Raw genomic sequence first — 23,868 nt, forward strand, 5'->3', positions numbered from 1 at the left:
AGTACAGTATGTATAATTGTCAAATACAGTCAAATACCCTATGCATGTACGTAAAAGTTAAGATTTGTTATTATTAATTTCTAATTTATACACAAATGATATTGTGATCTCCGCAAAACATTTTTTTTTAATATGTGCCCATATTTAAAATAAATGCATAAAAAGGTGGTGATTTTTAAAAAACTGATTTGAAAGATACACATTAGCATTTAATTTTTACAAATCATAGTAGACATTAATTGTTACATTTAGGGATAGTTTATTACATAAACATTATGTACAACTTCTAGCATGGAAATAATGAATAACATTGCAAATTATTTACATTTACAAATTTCTTTACAAAATCCTCTTTACACATTTTTTTTTATGTTTTTGTTTTAAAAATTCAGGACACAAAAAAAGTGTTTTTGTTACATATATAAATAAATATGTTCTTGTTTTGACTTTAAGGGAATATGATTTCTACATCCAAAGAGATGCAGGTTTGCATCATATTGAATAACAAACAATATGTTACGAGAAAAAAAAACGTAAATCCGCATTTTTACAAACAAAATTATTTTCTTAATATTTGAATAAAATGTTGTAAATAAATTCAAGAGATTCTATTATAAATCATGCTTATTACGGTTGAATTGAGTTTTGACATGCAAAACACATAATTAACATCAGCATGTGTTCATTTATAATTTAAATACAATGCTAATTTCAGTACATGCAACATTTTAACACCATGGTTGTTTCTACAATACACTGTTTTGCATAATGTTAAATATATAAAGTTTTGATGAACACATGTACAAATAAAACTGATAAAAAATTGCACCACACTAAAAGAAAAATCAATAAATAGCAGCTACCTTACAAATGGGGGCAAGGTATATTTTACTAAATAAATGGCCTCCAGCCATTTAGGGAAATATATTGAGCACAAGTGGATACAAACAACATGGCGGTCCATGTCACACACATTTACTCCCATGATAACTAAAACATATTAAAAATACCAAAACAAGTTACACATTGGGTTGACAGAGGATGAAATTGTTTACATTAAATAATAGCTAGCTACAAAGCTGTCAGTGATATTAACATACATAATATTTGAGATTGAAAATTAATACATTAAGTATAGAGAAAAACACAGCATAATATTGCTCTAGTAATAAACATTTGCATATTTATGATTTTTCTCATCTGTGATTTTTTTTATGGTGGGGTTAGGGAACCCAAAATCTGGATTTAGCCCTGTACTTGTGTGTGCATTTGGCCCTCAGATGGGAAGATAGCTGAGGATACTTAACTTAAAGGGACAGTCTAGTCAAAATTAAAATGTTATGATTCTGATATGGCATGTCATTTTAAACAATTTACCAATTTACTTTAATCATCATATTTGCTTTGTTCTTTTGGTATTCTTAGTTGAAAACTAAACTTAGGTATGCTCATATGCTATTTTCTAAGCCCTTGAAAGCTGACTCTTATCTGAATGCATTTGACAGTTTTTCACAGCTAGAGGGCATTAGTTCACATGTGCCATATAGATAACATTGGGCATAATCCCGTGGAGTTATTTATGAGTCAGCACTGATTTGCTAAAATGCAAGGCTGTCGAAAGAACTGAGATAAGGGGGGCGGTCTTTAGAGGCTTAGATACAAAGTAATCACAAAGGTAAAAAGTGCATTAATATAACCGTGTTGGTTATGCAAAACTCGAAAATGGCTAATAAAGTGATTATCTATCTGTCCCTTTAAAAACAGATGTGGGAAAACAGTAAATGAGAAGACAAATGTAGATTAGTGTTTAAAAACAAAGATGGTTGGAGAAGACAAATACAGATTAGAGTTTAAAAAAAACCAAGATAGTTTAAAACAAATATAATTAAGCCACTAGATGTACAAATAAAGGTTTACAAATAAATAACTGATGAACATAAAATAAGATGTTTCCTGAAAACATCAGTGAATTAATTTTCATGCTAGCAAACTCATTAAGGAGAAACAATCTGTATGACAACTTTTTATCTTAGACAATAGCCCTTTAATGAAAAAAATTCCCAGCTACCTTTTGTGGGACAGTCATATAGATCTCAAATACTTTTTTTTATTTTAAAAAGTCTATAGCATGGGTAGCCAATGTGCACCGACATATATTAAGTATCTAAGAAAATACAGAGAAATTCTTATACAAATATATACTGGGTTGTAAAGAGTGATTATTTTACTTAATATTACTTTTGTGGTAACATAAATTATAGTATCTTAAAAGACTATTAAATACAGAAGAATTGCACAATTGACAAATGCATAATTAAAAGACAATGTAAAAGCACTTTGAATTACTAAGAAGTAGGATTTTTTTTTGGCAAATTTCAAAGTTAATTCCATTTTGCCTCCCCTGTATCATGTGACAGCCATCAGCCCCATACACTATGCACTCTTGCACATGCTCAGTAGGAGCTCGTGTCTCAAAAAGTGTGCATATAAAAAGATTATGCACATTGTTATAATAGAAGTAAATTGGAATATATCTTCTTTTAGTAAGTGAAAAACAAGGTAAATAAAAAAGTAATGTACTGCTAACATCTATATTCATTTTTAAACTTTAAAGAGCTTTACAAAAAAATATCATACCATCAGTTTCTTTTGCAGAAACATGATGAATTATTTGGCTCTTTAGTCAACTGACATTATTAAAAGGAGTAAAATGTACTGTTATAAAAAAGAGAGAATAAATTTGTCATATGAAAAATAACTTATGGTAAGTAAATGCATTTTATGTGCAAGCAACTGTACATATTAGTCATATAACATTACTTCTCTGAGCATTTTTGATACATAGCAATTGCCTTCATTTTATATAACAAACTAGGATCTTAAAAAAAAAAAAAAAAAACATTTTGGAAGACGTGAATATTGTAAAGCAAAGTGTACTAATTTAGACACAGAGGACTCAAGGTATTTAGTGTTCAAAACCTTAACTCACTAGTTACAAATGCATTACAAAAAAGTTATTCATTTCTCCCAAAATGTTTTGAGATACAACTGTCTTGCCTTTCGGAGTGGTGCTCATCTGAACTGCTCAATACTTCCAATTTAGTATGTTTAAAGAGCAACCTAATAAATACTAATTTGTCTTAAATATATTAGTGTTACTCTTTTATAAATACTATTTTTATCGTATATTGTATATGCGGAATGTTTGAAATGTAAAATATTAGATCAATTATATTTTATTTATACAACTGATATAACATTCATGTATATTATTGCTTTATTTATTCATTCGCTTCCTGGTCCTAAATAATTGTTTTATGTATCTATAATATGTCTTATTTACAATATATAGTATTCACAAAAAAAATGCTTATTAAGTTGTTACACATAACAGAAGTGCCATACAGTGCACTTAAAAATCTATGTAAAATACAAGAACTAAGAGAAACACATTGGTGGCTGAAATGTACCCCTCAAAATACTGACATGAGGTGCTACAGATTGCAAACTAGGACTTTAATAGTAATTGTTCTTGATGATATCTTCAGCAAAGACTTCCTATTGGCATGAGGTTGAAGTCCAAAGGACAAATACTTTGATCCTCCATGTAGATCTCTCATGCAAAGTTCTTTCTAGTGATATAACTCAGGACATGATGTGGCTTTCAGAATTTGTCTGGTGATGGTTTATAATGATGAGGATGGTGTTGCTTCAGATGAGGTCCTGAAAAAAATAGGTCTCATTTAGAATGAATACAATATTTGAACAATCATTGATCTATCATTTTAGATTTCGGACTTTATATATCAATACAAAACATCATATGGGATAAAGCTTTCCTTAAAATTTTACAATACAACTGTAATCTTCTGTACTAGTATACTGTGTTTCCTAAAGTAATATAAGCAATTGTATTAATGGGAAAATGGATAGTTGTACAGTAATTTCTGAGTGCAAATTTGATGGTGGAATGAACTGCAAATCAACAGCACATGAAATCCAAAAATATACATATGTCTGGTACTTTAAAGGGATACTAAACCCAAAAATGTTCTTTCATGATTCAGATAGAGAATACAATTTTAAACAACATTCAAATTTACTTCTATTATCTAATTTGCTTCATTCATTAGATATCCTTTGTTAAAGAAATAACAATGCACATGGGTGAGCCAATCAGACGAGGCATCTATGTGCAGCAACCAATCAGCAGCTACTGAGCCTATCTAGATATACTTTTCCGCAAAGTATATCAAGAGAATGAAGCAAATTAGACAATAGAAGTAAATTAGAAAGTTGTTTAAAATGGCATGCTCTTTCTAAATCGTGAAAGAAAAAATTTGGGTTTAATGTCTCTTTAAGGTTGTATGGAAAGGCATAATTTGTCAGATTTTTTTTATCTTTTTCTTATCTCTATAGACTGGGCCAGTTTAGTTCCTGTTACATCATTTTAGTGACATTAAAGGGACAGTCTAGGCCAAAATAATCTTTCATGATTCAGATAGAGCATGTAATTTTAAACAATTTTCCAATTTACTTTTATCACCAATTTTGCTTTGTTCTCTTGGTATTCTTAGTTGAAAGCTTAACCTAGGAGGTTCATATGCTAATTTCTTAGACCTTGAAGCCCACCTCTTTGAGATTGCATTTTAACAGTTTTTCACCACTAGAGGGTGTTAGTTCACGTATTTCATATAGATAACACTGTGCTTGTGCACGAGAAGTTATCTGGGAGCAGGCACTGATTGGCTAGACTGCAAGTCTGTCAAAAGAACTGAAAAAAGGGGAAGTTTGCAGAGGCTTAGATACAAGATAATCACAGAGGTTAAAAGTATATTATTATAACTGTGTTGGTTATGCAAAACTGGGAAATGGGTAATAAAGGGATTATCTATCTTTTAAAACAATACAAATTCTGGTGTAGACTGTCCCTTTAAATATGTGTGCACTAAGGGCCAGATTATGAGTGGCACGGCAACAGTTACGCACAAGCAAAAAGGGGTTAATCACAGGAGTTTGCGCGCGTCCGGATGTAGCGCTCGTAAGTGGAAAGTAAATGCGATTGCTTGACTGCAATTGAAGTTAATGCAAGTCAGTATACTGTGTCCTCAGAGCTGTGGTTAACAGTTTCACAAAACAAAAAAGTGTCACAAAATACAGCAAAAATACATATAACAATACAGTTACACTTATAATAACACCATCTAATAAAAAATATTTTTAAAAAATGCACAAAAAAGTTATAAGGGCTAAAAGATATGATGTCAGATACAAATGGAGATATAATAGGAGCGCCAACAGGCTAAAGTATGATATCAGACAACAGACAATATTAAAGATAAAATATAAATTATTACATTTATCATTTATTATAAACGACTAAAAAACAATTCAAACAGATTAAAATTAAAATTGTCTAAAATGATGGTAGAATAAAAACAAATCTCTATCAGCTAGAGTATGAGTTATGCGCGCTATAGGGAAATTAACGAATGCAAGAAAAGTTGCATTATTTAACCCCCTATAGTGCAACCATTACAAGTTTTTCAAAACCCGGCTTGTGTGTGCGATATGGTGCTTTTAAGCTCCATACCGCACAAAAAACAAGCACTGTTTTGACGTGCTCGTGAATGCTTTCCCCATAGAAATCAATGGGGAGAAGGTGTCTGAAAAAACACCTTCCATTGTTATTTCGGAAAGAAAAGCTCCGTAACGCAGCCCCATTGATGTCTATGGGGAAAAAAACACCCTGACATAAATCCCGAGTCTAAACACCCCTAATCTGCCCCCCACCGACATCGCCGCCACATACATAATGTTATTAACCCCTAATCTGCCGCCCCCGATATCGCCGCCACCTAAATAAAGCTATTAACCCCTAATCTGCCGGTCCCGATATTGCCGCCACTATACTAAAGTTATTAACCCCTATTCCCTGCACCCCAACATCGCCAACACTATAATAAAGATATTAACCTGTATTCCGCCGCTCCCCGATATCGCCGCAACTAAATAAATCTATTAACCCCTAAACCTCTGACCTCCCACATCACTACCACTAAACCAATCTATTAACCCCTAAACCTCCAGCCCCGCACATCGCAAAAATCTAAAAAAAATTAAACTATTAACCCCTACACCTACCCCTAAACCTAACCCTAACCCTAAACCTAACCCTGCCTAACTTTAACATAATTACAATAGAGCTAAATTAAAGTTACAATTATTAACTAAATACATACTTATCTGTGAAATAAAACCTAAGCTAGCTACAATATAACTAATAGTTATTTTGTAGCTAGCTTAGGTTTTATTTTTATTTCACAGGTAAGTTTGTATTTATTTTAACTAGGTAGACTAGTTAGTAAATAGTTAGTAACTATTTACTAACTACCTAGTTAAAATAAATACAAACTTACCTGTAAAAGAAATCCTAAACTACCTTACACTAAAACCTAAAATTACAAAAATATAAAAAACACTAAAATCACAAAAAAACTAAAAAAAAACTACCATTACAAAAAAAGAAATTATCCAAAAAAATGTAAATTATTCCTATTCTAATACCCTTTAAAAAAAGAAAAAAAAACACCCCAAAATAAAAAAGACTAATTGCCCTAAAGTTAACAGCTGTTTTGCTACAAAAGCAAACAAACAACCCCTAACAGTATAAAAATCCCCACCCCCCAAACTACCAAGGGCCCTTAAAAGGGCATTTGGGGGTCCTTAAAAAGGTCTTTTGTAGGGCATTGCCCTAAAGTTAACAGCTCTTTAACTACAAAAAAACAAATACCCCCTAACAGTATACAACCCCCCACCCCCTAAACCCACAAAATAAAAAGAAAGTGAAACCTAATCTACCCATGGCCCTGAAAAGGGCATTTGTATGGGCATTTCGCTTAAAAGGGCATTTAGCTCTTTTACTGCCCCAGACCTAATCTAAACATAAAAACCCACCGAAAAACGAAAAAAATACATTACACAAAATATCAAAAATAATAAAAATTCCTATTCTCATATAATATACCCATTTAAAAAAAAAAAACAGCTCAAAATAAAAAACTAATCTAGAATAAACTACCAATGGCCCTTAAAATGGCCTTTTGTAGGGCATTGCCCTAAAGATATCAGCTATTTTTCTGAAATTTATTTTTACAAACACCCACTAACATTACAAACCCCCACCCCCCCCCCCAAACCCACAAAATAAAAAAAAACTATCTGAAAAAACCTAAGCTTCCCATTGCCCTGAAAAGGGCATATGGATGGGCATTGTCCTTAAAAGGGCATTTAGCTCTTTTACAAGCCCAAACCCTAATCTAAAATAATAACCCACCCCAAAAAACCTTAAAAAAAGCCTAACACTAACCCCGACGATCCACTTACAGTTTTTGAAGTCCCCCATGAACGATATTCATCCCAGCGCGAAGTCCTCATCCAGGCGGCGAGAAGTATTCATCCAGACGGCCTCTTTTATCTTCATCCAGACAGCATCTTCTATCTTGATCCCGGCAGCACAGAGCGGGTCCATCCTGAAAACATCCGGCACGGAACATCCTCTTCACCGCCGTACACTGAATTTTTAATGCAAGGGAGCCATTTCAAAATGGCATCCCTTGCATTCCTATTGGCAGAAAAATTTGAATCAGCCAATAGGCATTAGAGCTGCTTAAATCCTATTGGCTGTTCAAATCAGCCAATAGGATTTAAGCAGCTCTCATTCTATTGGCTGATTCGAATCAGTCAATAGAATGAGAGTTGCTTAAATCCTATTGGCTGATTGAAACAGCCAATATAATTTTAGCAGCTCTAATTCCTATTGGTTGATTAAAAATTTTCAGCCAATAGGAATACAAGTGATGCCATCTTGAATCGCGTACCTTGCATTGAAGATTCAGTGAATGGCGGCGACAGTATAAAGAGGATGCTCCACGCCAGATGTCTTCAGGATGGACCCGCTCCGTGCCGCCGGAATCAAGATAGAAGATGCGGCATGGACGAAGATTGAAGAGGCCTCCTGGATGAAGACTTCTTGCTGTTTGGATGAGGACTTCGCCGACGGGATGAAGATTGAAGAGGCCGTCTGGATGAAGACTTCTCACTGCCTGGATGAAGATCGTTCAAGCGGGACTTCAAAAACTGTAAGTGGATCTTCGGGGTTTAGTGAAAGATTTTTTCAAGGTTTTTTTTGGTTTAGGGTTTGGGCTTGTAAAAGAGCTAAATGCCCTTTTAAGGACAATGCCCATCCAAATGCCCTTTTCAGGGCAATGGGTAGTTTAGGTTTTTCTAGAGTTATGTGAGAGTCTGCGTAAAGTGTCAGCAATTGACACCGTTAAAGGAAATTATGGATCTCAACTTCAGATCTAATTATTCAAAAATGAGTGAATGTATCACTTTAGTCTCTGTGCTTATATAAGTAATGAGCTCAGAGTGACATAAGTGAATTTAATTAAATGAGAAGTCTGTAAATTATATGATGAAACAGTCCTTTAAAGAAAAGTTCTTAAGGTAAATTGAAAGTATCAGACTTTGCATAAGCAGGTTTCTATTATGTATGAGAACCTGTTATTTTTATTCCTAGTTGCTTTTATCCTAGCAACTGAATGTACAGAGAGAATTTGTTACTTTCCCTTTAAATATTGCTAGAGACAGAGCACATACAAGTAAGGAGATTTGTTCTAGCTTAAGCGCTACAGCGGAATGAAATCCGAGTGTCAGTTTTCATCTACTGAGGAGTGACGTCAGAGAAGCTGCATGGAATAGTTACCGGAACTATGCGGTCTGTGTATTAAGAGATAGCTTGCTACAGTTGCGATGAGCAAATGAGTTGTTAATTCAAAGACGGCTTGTGGCTCCAGTTGAAGCTCAGGAAGAGTCACGCTGATAGTTGGAGGGTGTGGCTAAGTTCCGTTACTTAACAGTGGGTTATCCGTTATATAAGGTAACGAGTAGATGTTTAGTATATCCCAAGTAAACCTCAATACCTGATACAGATTGAAACAGAGAAATGTCCCAGTTTGTAGCTTCTGAATTACAGTTGAGAGATTGCGCTGACGCTGGAAATCACATTCAGCTATAATGTAAAAGGAAATCCAAGCAAGCGCTGCAGCACTTCAAACAAGCTGCAGTGAATAAAGAGAGGCTTTAAATTAAATCTTTAGTTCTTTGGTATAAATTGTAATCCTTTCTTAATCCTCAGTAAGGAGTCAGGTAGAATTTTGGCATAGCTTCTAGCTGCAAATCAACAATAACTAAGCACCTGTTCAAGGTGCTGTGATGCCTTAAATAGGGGAGTGGTAAAGCAAGGCAGGAAAGTTTAGGTGAAAAAGAAAAGCTGGAATGGAATCCTGACAGATCCCCCCCTTTAAGCAAGCCGACCCTCGGCTTGGGGTTTAGGTCTTTGAGGGTATCGTCTATGGAAGCGAGCCACCAGCCTAGGAGCAGATACATTGGTTGAAGGTTCCCAGGTGTCATCATCAGGCGAAAAGCCCTTCCAACGGATGAGATATTGAACAACCCCATTGACAATCCTGGAATCCAAGATATCTTGTACTTCAAACGAATCCGCATCCAAGATGGCAGAATTTGGTGGGAGTATCTGATTAGTTGGATCTGAAGAAGTAAGAGGTTTCAGGAGAGAAACATGAAATGAAGGGTGTATCCTCAAGGAAGGTGGAAGGTCAAGAACTACAGCATTTTCATTTATGATCCTAGAAATAGTAAATGGACCGATAAAAAGAGAGGCAAGTTTTTTGCTAGGTACTTGAAGACGTAAATAGCCAAACTCGGTCGCCAACGGAGTAATGAGGTGAGGGTCTTCTTCTGAGGTCATAAAAGCGCTTTTGGGAAGCTTGAGCCTGTTGCAGGTTTTTCTTCAATGAAAGATAATTTTCCGTCAGTTTACGTATTAAGTCGTCAACAGAAGGTATGTCTTCAGTACCAGAATAATTGAATGACAGTCGTGGATGATATGCATAATTAGCATAGAAAGGTGTCATTTTAGAAGAAGAATTTAAGGTGTTGTTATATGAAAACTCTGCCATACTCAAAAATTTTATCCAGTCTTGTTGGTGGTATGCACAATAACATCTTAAATATTGCTCCAACCAATGATTAATTCTCTCTGATTGCCCATTTGTTTGTGGGTGATAGGATGTAGATAGACGATGATCTATTTGTAAAGCTGTTGTGAGATGTTTCCAAAATCGGGAAGTGAACTGACTACCTCTGTCAGTAGTTAAAATGGAAGGAAGTCCATGAAGACGAACCACATTATCAAGGAAAAGATGAGCTGTCTCAAGAGAAGAGGGGATCTTATGAAAGGGAATGAAGTGTGCCATCTTAGTCAAAAGATCTGTTATGACTAGGATGGTATTTTTCCCAGCACTGAGCGGTAAATCAACAATGAAGTCCATTCCTAAATGGTTCCATGGAGAGTCTGGAATGGGCATTGGCATTAGGTAACCATATGGTGGTTTCTTTTCTGCCTTTGAAATGGAACAGATATTGCATGACCTTACGTAATTCTGTACACTAATGAACATATTAGGCCACCAGTAATGTCTTTGTAGTAATTCCAGCGTTCTTCTGATACCTGGATGTCCTGATAATGGTGGTTCATGGAAATCTCTTATCAGTTGAGACCTTAGTGATTCAGGTATGTAGAGTCTGTTTCCGAGGAAGTACAAGTCATTATAGAAAGCAAGTTTGTCATAAGGTATCTGTTTGTCATTTTTCAATGCTACTTGGATATCATTTTCTAGAACCGACATAGCTCCGAGGAATCTTTCAGGTGGGATCATAGAAGTGGGAGAGGTGGATGAAGGTGGTTTGTCAACCATTCTTGAAAGGGCGTCAGCTTTTCCATTTCGTGATCCTGGTCTGTAAATTATCTGGTAATTGAAGCGACTGAAGTAGAGGTTCCACCTGACTTGTTTACTAGAAAGAGACTTGTTCTTCTGCAGGTATTCGAGGTTGCGGTGATCCGTATATATGATAATCGGGTCTTTGGTGCCCTCTAAAAGATGCCTCCAATGTTCAAACGCCCTTTTGATGGCCAAGAGCTCCTTTTCCCCGATGGGATAATTCATCTCTGCTGGAGATAAGGTGCTTGAAAAGAAGGCAACTGGATGGAGGGGTGAATTCAAGGTTTTCCGTTGTGATAAAACTGCCCCTATGGCGTATTCTGAGGAATCCACTTCTAAAATGAACTGAAGTGTGGAATTCGGAAAACTTAGTATGGGTGCAGAAGTGAATGCATCTTTTAGGAACATGAAGGCTTGGTTAGCTTGATCATTCCATCTGTAAGGTATGTTAGAACTAGTTAGTTTTGTGAGAGGTTTTACTATCTTGGAGTAATTCTTAATAAATTTTCTATAATAGTTGCTGAAGCCTAAGAAACGTTGCAGATGCTTCCTAGTTGTGGGTTGTGGCCACTGTTTGACTGCATCTACCTTATCTTGTTGCATCTGTATACCTTTAGGACTGATTCGATATCCAAGGAACGTGATGTCTTGTGTATGGAATAGACACTTTTCAGGGAGGAAGAATATATCAAGATGTCGTCGAGGTAAACAACAACACAGATATCCAGTAGGTCTCTGAAGACATCATTAATAAAATATTGAAAGGTTGCTGGGGCATTTGTCAACCCGAAGGGCATAACTAAATATTCGTACAACCCATATCTTGTCCTAAAGGCCGTGAGCCACTCATCCCCCTCTCTAATGCGAATCAAGTTATATGCTCCTCGCAAGTCTAATTTCGTGTAGATCTTTGCATCCTGTAGTCTTTCGATCAATTCAGGGATGAGGGGAAGTGGGTATCTGTTCTTCACAGTGATGTTATTCAGATCTCTATAATCAATAATTGGACGTAGAGATTGATCCTTATTCCGGACAAAGAACATGCCTGCAGCGGCTGGTGAAACTGAAGGACGTATGAACCCTTTACGCAGGTTTTCTTCTAAATACTCTTTAAGATGGTCCAATTCTGGTTTGTTAAGGGGGTAAAGACGTCCACAGGGTGGTGTGGTCCCAGGTTTTAGATCTATAGGACAATCGTATGGACGATGTGGAGGTAATGTCTCAGCCTCTTTCTTACTAAAAACTAAGAACTTAGAGTATTCGACTGGGATTGAAGTTAAATCTGGTTCTGGTAATACTTCATTGAAGTGCAAAAGTGAAGTTAAGGAGTGTTGGTAGCAAGTCTGCTTGCAATAGGAGGAATCCAATCTCACTTGTAAGGTTTTCCAATCTATTGAGGGTTCATGTAATTGTAGCCAATGCAACCCCAATACTATTGGAAATAATGGGGAAAGAATCACATCAAATGTGATGTATTCTTGGTGAGAACATTGAGTTGTAACCAAAATAGGGATGGTGTGGTGTGTGATTGGACCTGAGGAGATTTCTGAACCATCTACAACACGGATAGAGACGGGGTTTATTTTTTTTATTAGTGGTATTTTATTTAAGGTTACAAGTGTGTGATCGATATAATTTCCTTGGGCTCCAGTATCAACGATTGCTTCTTTCTTCAGCAGCCTTTGCTCCCACTGTAAAGAGAGTAGAAGACTACAGTGAGAAGGTTTATTATGCATAATAAGAGAGGTTAAGAAAGGAGAGCACTTACGAGTTTTATTCCTTTCAAGGGTTGGACAGTCTCTAACAGTGTGGTTTGCCATACCACAGTACATGCATAAGCCTTTGTTCCTGCATCTTGAACGTTCTTCAGCTGTCAAAGGTCCCCGAATGAACCCTATGTCCATGGCTTCACTTTGATTAGGAGATATAACTGAGCTATGTGTAGGTGGTATAGTGGGTTTTTTGTAGGGCATATCTTGATTGTGACGTTCACTTTTCCTTTCCCGAAGTCTTCGGTCTATCTGCATGCTTAATTTCATAAGTGTCTCCAGTGTATCCGGTAGAACAACTCTGGCGAGTTCATCTTTAAGCGGCTCTGAAAGGCCTAATCTAAACTGGTTCCTCAAGGCAATCTCATTCAATTGCGAGTCGGTCGCAAATTGCTTAAAGTCAGTGATATATAATTCGACTGGAGTTGGAGATTGGTGTCTGCATAGTATTCATCCATAGCTGGGAGAAAAGTATTTAGAGTGGATAACACTGGGTTACGTGTTTCATATAGGGTGTCAGCCCAAACTCTAGGTTCAGCTCTGAGGTAAGATATTAGAGTAAGTACCTTGACCTCGTCATTGGGATAGGTCCTGGGTTTCAGGTGGAACATTAGGAGACAAGCATTCTTGAAATGTCGGTACTGACTTCTATCTCCATAGAATAGATCAGGTGGGGAAACAGAAGGTTCAGGAGAATGTTCAGAAGGTGGAGTCCTGGAGGTGGTTGTATCCTTGATTACTTTGCGCAGTGTTTCATTCTCCAACTGGAGTTCCCGCATCCCTTGGCTGAGTTGGTCGACTCTTTGAGAGAGATTGTAGACCACTTGTGGTAGATCTACTGGATCCATTTATTCTTTTAGGCTTAGTTATTCTGTGAGAGTCTGCGTAAAGTGTCAGCAATTGACACCGTTAAAGGAAATTATGGATCTCAACTGCAGATCTAATTATTCAAAAATGAGTGAATGTATCACTTTAGTCTCTGTGCTTATATAAGTAATGAGCTCAGAGTGACATAAGTGAATTAAATTAAATGAGAAGTCTGTAAATTATATGATGAAACAGTCCTTTAAAGAAAAGTTCTTAAGGTAAATTGAAAGTATCAGACTTTGCATAAGCAGGTTTCTATTATGTATGAGAACCTGTTATTTTTATTCCTAGTTGCTTTTATCCTAGCAACTGAATGTACAGAGAGAATTTGTTACTTTCCCTTTAAATATTGCTAGAGACAGAGCACATACAAGTAAGGAGATTTGTTCTAGCTTAAGCGCTACAGCGGAATGAAATCCGAGTGTCAGTTTTCATCTACTGAGGAGTGACGTCAGAGAAGCTGCATGGAATAGTTACCGGAACTATGCGGTCTGTGTATTAAGAGATAGCTTGCTACAGTTGCGATGAGCAAATGAGTTGTTAATTCAAAGACGGCTTGTGGCTCCGGTTGAAGCTCAGGAAGAGTCACGCTGATAGTTGGAGGGTGTGGCTAAGTTCCGTTACTTAACAGTGGGTTATCCGTTATATAAGGTAACGAGTAGATGTTTAGTATATCCCAAGTAAACCTCAATACCTGATACAGATTGAAACAGAGCAATGTCCCAGTTTGTAGCTTCTGAATTACAGTTGAGAGATTGCGCTGACGCTGGAAATCACATTCAGCTATAATGTAAAAGGAAATCCAAGCAAGCGCTGCAGCACTTCAAACAAGCTGCAGTGAATAAAGAGAGGCTTTAAATTAAATCTTTAGTTCTTTGGTATAAATTGTAATCCTTTCTTAATCCTCAGTAAGGAGTCAGGTAGAATTTTGGCATAGCTTCTAGCTGCAAATCAACAATAACTAAGCACCTGTTCAAGGTGCTGTGATGCCTTAAATAGGGGAGTGGTAAAGCAAGGCAGGAAAGTTTAGGTGAAAAAGAAAAGCTGGAATGGAATCCTGACAAGTTACGTGTTTTTTATTTTGGGGGTTGTTTGCGTGGTGGGTTTTAGTGTTGGGGGGTCTTTGTATTTTTTTTTTTTACAGGTAAAAGAGCTGTTTAACTTAGGGCAATGCCCTACAAAAGGCCCTTTTAATGGCTATTGGTAGTTTATTGTGGGCTAGGGTTTTTTTTTTATTTTGGGTGGGATTTTTTATTTTGAAAGGGCTATTAGATTAGGTGTAATTCTTTTTAATTTTGTATAATTTTGTTTGTTATTTTTCGTAATTTAGTGTTTGTTAATTTTTGTAATTTTTATTTTTTTATTTTTTTTATTTAGATACTTTGTAATTTTTAGAGTATAAGGATTTTTTTAATGTGTAATTTAGTTTTATTTAATTGGTAGTTATTTTAATTTTAGTTTAATAGTTATATTAGTTTAATTGTTAGTTTAAACTTAGTTTTTTTAATTTGACAGGTAAATTTTAATTTAACTTAAGATAGGGAAATTGTAATTTTAATCTAAAGTTAGGGGGCTTTAGGTTTAGGGGTTACTAGTTTAATTTAGTTTATTGCGATGTGGGGTACTTTCGGTTTAGGGGTTAATAGTTTACTTTAGTAAATTTCGTTGTGGGGGCTTGCAGTTTAGGAGTTAATATGTTTATTATAGTTGCGGCGGTGTAGAGCTTAATAAATTTAGTACAGTGGGGGCGATGTGGGCGGGCGGCAGATTAGGGGTTAATTATATTTAAATAGTGTTTGCGATGCGGGAGGGTGGCGGTTTAGGGGTTAATAATGTTATTGTAGTGCTAACGATGTCGGGGAGCGGCGGAAAAGGGGTTAATATTTTTTTAAGCGGCGCCAATATCAGAAGCGGAAGATTAGGGGTTAATAAATTTAATATAGTGTTTGCGATGCGGGAGGGCCTCAGTTTCGGGGGTTAATAGGTAGTTTATGGGTGTTTAGTGTACTTTGTAGCAGTTTACTTATGAGTTTTATGTTACAGATTTGTAGCGTAAAACTCATAACTACTGCTTTTAGATTGCGTTACGGATCTTGTCGTTTTAGGCTGTAACACAGGTTTTTTAGCTTCACCGCAAAACTTGTAATGGCAGTGGTATGGGAACCCCATGAAAAAACGTAATTTTTATGAGTGCGGTACTGAAGTTGCATTACAGGCTAAAAGGCTTGTGGTACAGCTATACCGACAAGACTTGTAATGGCTGTGTTACTGTTTTAACTCTGAAAATGACATATTTTCAATGTTAAAAGACGAACGCACAACTCGTAATCTAGCTGTATGTGAGGTACAATAAATCATTATGTGAAGTACAATATATCAATAAATTAACTAATAGTCCCAATGAAGAGTAGTGCAAAAGCCCAAATCCTAAAAAGTAGTGTGAATCCTTGACTGTGAAATCCTAAAGTTAATTGTGGAAGACTCCTAAAGCTATCCTGAAAATGGTGAAAATGTATATGTTTCCAAAAAACATAAAACATGAAAAATAAAAACTGATATATATATAGATATATATAGATAGATAGATATATACACATACACATATAGAGATATGCTTACCAAAAAGGAAAACTTGAGCCTCAAATCTCTGTCAACGTGTTTTGGCCCAACTTGGGGCCTTTATCAAGACATGCCTTGATAAAGGCCCCAAAATGGGCCGAAATACATTGACAGAGTTATGGTAAGTATATTTGGTCATCACCATTTAGGAGATTTTGCACGTTTGTATATTTTCTTCTCTTTTAGGTTTTCCACAGCGGATTCACACCCTTATCACACTGAGCACACCCTTATCACACATTAGGATTTCTATTTTTATTATATATATATATATATATATATATATATATATATATATATTATTTTTTGGGGGACTTTTTTCAGTTTTTATTTTTCACTTTTTACGTTTTTTGGATACATATTCGTTTTCACCATTTTCAGGATATCTTTAGGAGTCTTCCAGAATTAACTTTAGGATTTCACAATCAAGGATTCACACTACTTTTTAGGATTTGGACTTTTGCACTACTGGACATTGGGACTATTAGTTCATTTATTGATTTATTGTACTTCACATATGTGATTTATTGTACCTCACATAGAGATTTGTTTTTATCCTACCATCATTTTAGACAATTTTAATTTTAATCTGTTCAAATTGGTTATTAGTTGTTTATAATAAATGTAATAATTTATATTTTATCTTTAATATTGTCTGTTGCCTGATATCATACTTTAGCCTGTTGGTGCTCTTATTATATCTCCATTTGTATCTGTCCTAATTATCCTAGGTTTCTTAGGTAACCTTTAATAGTGCACTTGTATGAGTGTATCCTAGGCGCTGTCAGCTATCCTCTTGTTATTTCAAAGATATGAGGTCTCAGGTGTTTAAAAAAAAAAGGCAGGCAAAGGGCTTTATCTTAAGATGTATATATATATATATATATATATATATATATATATATATATATATGTGTGTGTGTGTGTGTGTTTATATGTGTGTAAATATGTATTTATATGTGTGTATATCTGTATTTATATGTGTATATATATATATATATCTACAAACATATATACACATATAAACACATAAATACATATGTACAGATACAAGTGCATTGGAGCCCTTGGCAGTTAAGTAGATGAAAACATGAAAACGCATATTTATGCAATATTAATATTTAAGAAAGTGTTATAGTTTGTATTTACTGTAAATATTTTACATTCCAATGTTCTGCACATAGCAGAATATGTTCTTTGTATTTATAAATGGAAATACACATGTCTGTGAGATTTAGTTTTCACATGATTGGTTTACACCCTGGTTTCTCAACAGCCGGGCTGTGGCCCAGTACAGGGCCGTGATAGCCCTGCTGGTGGGCCCCGGCCTGTCATGCCCCCACTGCACACTCTTACCCCACTGCACACCAAGGGCAGACTGATACCAATCAAGGTCCCAGGAACACTGTCTCACACTGACCAAAATGTATTACATTTTATGTAAATGAACATGGTAGCCTCCCTGCCCTGCACCCAACAGGCCCCTCAACCTCCAGAGCCAGGACCCCCAACATTAAGGTCCAGAGAAAGGGTACCCAACCTCCAGCGCCAGACCCCACACTCCATGGCCCTCACAGCGACAGACCCTCGCTAGGGCCCCTCTAAACCCACACTTTTTTTGCTTAGTTACTGATAGGGCAACTGAAAACTCCAGCTTAAGGAATGCACCAGGATCCGTGGAGATGCCATTTGTGGGCCCCCCTACTTGCTGGTCCCTCGGCCCAGGTCCTATTTGCCTGGCTGATCAGTCCTCACCTGCTGCACACTATATATATATATAAAACTACCGGGCCATGGACATGTCTAGCTAAAATTTACCGGGCCTTGAGGTCACTTTGGTTGAGAACCGCTGGTTTACACTATCTATTATTCTTCTTTGAAACATTTAACAACAAACACTTCTCTTGACTTAATTGGCAATTATACCACATTCTCTATGCAGCTGTGGAAAACAATGGTGAATGGACAGTCTACTTGCTAAACGTTTTTTGTTAGTTTCTGTTGTTGTTTTTTTTTATTTTAAAATTGGATAAAAAAAAATGTTTATTTAATATGTCTACAAAACCTTTAGAATTTTACAAAATGTTTCATTGAATTAAAACTTGTTGTTTTCCTTAATTTATAAGTTTTTTTTATTGTTATTTTACATTAGTGATTTCCAAAACAAATAATGTAAAAAAATCAGTACTGGAAATATTTCATACTGTCCCATTTTGCTACCGAGAAGAATCATGATGACATAATAGGGTACAAATGTTATCAATGTCAAGCTGTCATCGACAAAACCCTGCTAGAGGTATAGCCTGCCAAAATGTTGTCATCTATCTTAATCATGAACATACATGAGCTGAGGTAAAGTGCACTCACTACTGAACTGGTGATAATAGAACCATACTACTCACAGTCACTGTGTGGTTTTCTTCAGTTTGTTGTTATCCTTAAAGGACCACTAAAGTCAAAATTAAACTTTCAGGATTCAGACAGAGCACCTCATTTTAAACAACTTTCTAGTTAACACCCGTTATCTTACTATGCCTAATCTTTTTATATGCACACTTTCTGAGGCACCAGCTGCAACTGCATTTTGTGATTGGCAGATAGCTGTCACATGATGGAAGGAAAATAAAACTAACTTTGAAATTTGTCAGAAAAATTCAAACTAAATTCTTTTACATTGTCTAATGTGTTTATTGATTATGTTATTCTACTGTGTTTAGTGGTCCTTTAAGAGACAGAGGCTAGATTCTGAACAATTTGCAAATGTTATCTATATTTTCCAAAATTCTGATTTAGGGGTTGATCATAATCCTTTAGAAAAGTTTATCTATTTTTGTAGATAAACCATTTGATACGCTTTTCTAAAGGATTGTGTTGCTTTATCTATTCCATTGAGATATTATGAACAGCAGGTTACATTAATTTTGTAAGCAAATTAAAAGTAGTGCAACTTGTATTAAGGTACACATGCTAGGAGATCTTACTGGCTATTGAACAGCTTGTACTTATAATGAGGCCAAGGGATGTGAATAGTTTAGTTTTGATAATGGACTCTGTGGTGCACAGTTACACACACACACACACATCTCTATCTATCTATCTATCTATCTATCTATCTATCTATTTATCTATCTATCTATCTATCTATCTATCTATATATATATATGTACACACACATGTATATGTGTGTGCGTGTGTGTGGGTGTGCAATATATTCTGGGTTTTATTCCAGTGAATTTATTTAGAAAAATATTACAAAATGTTAATATTGTTCCACTTATTGTATTTTTTAATTGCTTTAATTTAAAAATTTTTATGTATTTTAATTTGTACAGGTCTCACAGCAGTGCCTCCATAAAACAAAATCTAATGTTAATGCATGTTAGTAGTGGCTCATCAGGGTGCAGGGAGGTGCTTAGCTATCACAAATTCTAAAAGTTGCCACCAGGCAGAAATTTACAAGGCAGCCCCTGGTTTCCATGCCCTTTGCTCTACCCCTTCTAATGGGCACTTTTAGTCAGTTAGTTTTGAGGGTTAGATTACAAATGGAGTACAAAAATATTAGCTTTATTGCAGACATCTATGGGGGTACACTGAAAAACTCATGTCAGCTTTCGACACAAGCTCTGAGTTGAAGGTGCTGTAAACCTATATTGAAGTGGTGGCATTTGTTACATACTTTTGTACTATGTTTGGATAGAAATATAAGCTAAAAACCATTGCAGGCATACATATGTATACACACATAGAAATATACTGTATAAACATACGCACACATCAAAATATATAAACAAACACACATACAGATATATAAACATACACACACAGAAATATATAAACATACACGCAAACACATTTTTAAACATGCACACACATAGAAATATATAAACATACACACAAACACATTTTTAAACATGCACACACATAGAAAATATATAAACATACACACAAACAAATATATAAACAGACACACATATACAAATATATAAACATACACACATACAAATATATAAATATACACAGACACATATAAATATATAAACATAAACACACACACATATATATATATATATATATATATATATATATATATATATATACATATATATATATAAATAACATATACACATACAAATATACAAACATACACACACACATATAAATATATAAACATAAACACACATATGTATATATATATATATATATATATATATATCATATACACATACAAATATACAAACATACACACACACACATACAAATATATAAACATACACCCACATACAAATATATAAACATACACCCACATACAAATATATAAACATACACACACATACAAATATATAAACAGACACCCACATACAAATATATAAACATACACACACATATAAATATATATATACACAAACACACATACATATATATATATATATATATATATATATATATATATATAAAGAACACACACACATACAAATATATAAACATACACACATACATACGAATATATAAACATACACACACATACAAATATATAAACATAAACACACATACAAATATATAAACATACTCACACATACGAATATATAAACATACACACACATACATATACACCTTTGAGCCCTTCCCAGTCCTGCATCTTGTCATATACCATATACTTTTAAAACAGTGATTTTGTTTCAGTAATAAACTTCTATTTTACATTTTAGGTTTATAAATATAAGTGAAATATTTTAATATGTTTTCCCTGTATTTTTGTATGCATATTTTCAAGTGTTCCTCTACGCTAGGTCTCCAAAAGTACAATTTTTTTCAGCTGCATTTTGTGTTAACGCTTAACTCACCGTTATAAGTATTATGAGCGCTAATAGCACTTCCTGTGCTATGCATTAAAAGTACAGGATTTGCTAAGAAAATGTTGGCCGTGTTAAGATTGTCATTTTTCTTACCATACACTTGTAATACCATATAGTGTTCTATGTGTTGCACAAGGTCACGCAAAAGATCGTGTGTTTATTGATCACTTACGGTGAGGTAAAGGCGGCAGTACATCAGGTGTCCGAAATGATTTTATTGTTGCTGGTCCTTCACCTCCTGTTGTTAATACTTGAACCTCCAATCTATAAAGCATTGACGGCCTCAGATTGTGAACAGTCAGCATGTAATGATCCTGTGAGAAATAAAGACACACATTATCATTTTGAATTCACAATAATCATAATTAAACACATTTTCTGATGAAACGGCCAGGAGCTTGTGGCCGAGAAACGCGTTATAAGCTCACCCCAAATAAAGTGTTTTTACTCTTTTATACACTAAGCCTTGTATCATTTGGCTTTTTTATCTTTGCTTGCCAAGTTTTCTCTACCATTAGTAGAGTTTTTCACCGAGTGTAGCTCTGCCGAGGACTGTTTTCTAACTACCAGCTTGCAGCGTTGATCACACACAGAGAGCAGCTGCACGCTGTTTCTTCCCACAGCACAGCTACAGAGGATTCGGACTCGATCTATAGAGGAGAGCCCACAGCCGTCCGCTCAGGAATTCGGATGTTACCCGGCACAGCGTACTGACTGCTGCTAAAACGTCAGTCTGCCTATTCGCACCACTTTCAATAAGGATGCCAATACTCTTGTGAGTATATTTCCACTTGTCTTCACTCTCACTGTGATTCCTTCTTACGAAACCTACTTGCACAATGAGGCGCTGTCTTTTTTTGCATCATTTCTAGATACTGGGTCCTGATCAGACATCTCCAAGACCAGCTGCCGACTGCACTTTGAATATTTTCTTTTGAACACTTCCACTGGGATGATAAAGATTTCTACAACTTTATTTCAGAAACACTGACGATTCCAGTTACCAATTTCCAACACCACTTCTGGGACTCATATCACGATAAGCTTTTTTTCCTCAATTTAATTCTTGGGTTATATTTTGTATTATTTTAGTTGTTTGGTAATTATTATCGATCCAGTAACCCTATTTGTGCCGTCACGTACAAAGGTTTACATATACATTTTTTACTATTTTATATTGGATCTTTACTCAGAGTTATTTTATACACATTATGAAATATATATTTCTTACACTGTATACCACACCCAGAGGCACACCCTAATTATTATTATTGTTTTCTTGCAACTGCACTTTCTAACACCTTATGAGGATTAATCAATCACTCTGAGTTCACTACCTGCCAGTTTTTGATTTGATTTGTCTTAGGCGCACGCTATCACCATTTTTTTATATTTGGTTTTTTATCTTTATAATTAAACACAAATTTAATACAAGAAATTAAATGAACATTCTAGTTTAAAAATAAAATCAATTTTTTTTTGTAAATATTGATTTTTTTAAACATATATTTTTTTTATATGTGTTTAATAAAGTTAAACACATAAACAAAGGTGCACTCTAACAACACCCATATGTACCTCCTGGTGAGAATACAGATGCAAATTTAAGCATGCATACATATGCATTTTACTGATTTGTTAACTGGTCATATCCTTATTTAAATGGTACACGATCTTGCCTGGTGCATTATTTGAACTCTTTTGCAGAGGGTTAAGCACATAGTAAAAGGAAAAATGTATCTAAAAAATATAGAAAATTTTGTTTTTAAACTAAAAGGTATCTTTAAATTCTCAGCCAATGAAATGTTGTTTTATACTATTAACAACCAGTGTACATTATACCCTTTCTTTATAGTCTTGTTATTGATATTTTTTATTGTAACAGCTATACATTTTTTAAAGCATTTAAATTTTAGATTGTTTTCATACTCACAATTGGTCTTAATTTATTTTTATCTATAATCCAATCAGCAGAAAATAAATTACAATTGTATTCTTTATAATTGTATTCTGCTCTTCAGTTTCATGTTTGAACTTTTTTCACTCAGCATTATAACAATAACAATATTCAAAAGCTGTTGGAGATTGATATGAACATTTACATAGACTGGTTTAAAAGTACTTACTGCTGGAAGTATCTGAGACTGGGAAATGATGCTGTTTGGCAAGCTGTTCTGCCTGCTCTCTGTTGTGACTTCTGCCCATGTAACTTGGAAGCCAGTCATCGGCTGATGAAGATTTACTTTAGAAAGTTTCCATGAGAAATGGCCAGTAATGTTACCATCATGTACATTAAATGATGCAGAAAGATTTTCTGGTTTTGCCAAGACCTTGGAAACAACTTGACCTGAAAAGTAAAAAAATAAATACAAAAAAAAAATCAATCCAACAAATTAAGTTAAATCATATGTAATACATATAATTAAACAATTATGTGTAAATAACAATGCTGATGAAATTTAACAGGTTAAAGGAACATACGCCGGACATCAATCCACCTGATTGTATACGATCGGGTTGATTGACACCCCTGGCCACCAATCTGCAGGGGGTGGCATTGCACAAGCAATGATAAATGAGCGGATAAATGAGTGCTGAGCAGATCATGTCGGACAGACACTTGATAAATCAACCCCTTAGTATCCTCGGTCGAAGAGTAAACCTAGGTAGGCTGATAGGAGCTCAGGAGTGCGCACATGTATTTTGCATTTCATGGCAGCAGTTATGTATAACTTTACTATAAACTTTACTGCAAACACTGCTGTACATTCCTGAACTCACCAAGGCTTAATCCTTAACAGAATATACCAAAAGAAATGAAGAAAAAGTAATAATAAATAACATTGGAACATTCTATCCAATCCATTAAAAGTGATGGTAAACGTTCCCATTTTT

The 23,868-nt window shown here is 35.0% G+C and overlaps 1 protein-coding gene across 1 annotated transcript in view; it reads right to left on the minus strand.

Annotated features, from left to right (window-relative positions):
• Positions 1-239: 239 nt before the first annotated feature.
• The window catches only part of ANOS1 (anosmin 1), a 210,802-nt gene continuing 187,173 nt past the window's right edge, over positions 240-23,868 (minus strand). Inside the window, 3 exon segments of the mRNA XM_053706453.1 lie at positions 240-3,723; positions 21,146-21,287; positions 23,100-23,320. Of these exon segments, the coding sequence (XP_053562428.1) occupies positions 3,665-3,723; positions 21,146-21,287; positions 23,100-23,320 (422 nt within the window). The 3' untranslated portion in view covers positions 240-3,664.

This window comes from Bombina bombina, chromosome 3 (genome assembly GCF_027579735.1).
Source record: "Bombina bombina isolate aBomBom1 chromosome 3, aBomBom1.pri, whole genome shotgun sequence".
NCBI classification, from domain to species: Eukaryota; Metazoa; Chordata; class Amphibia; order Anura; family Bombinatoridae; genus Bombina; species Bombina bombina.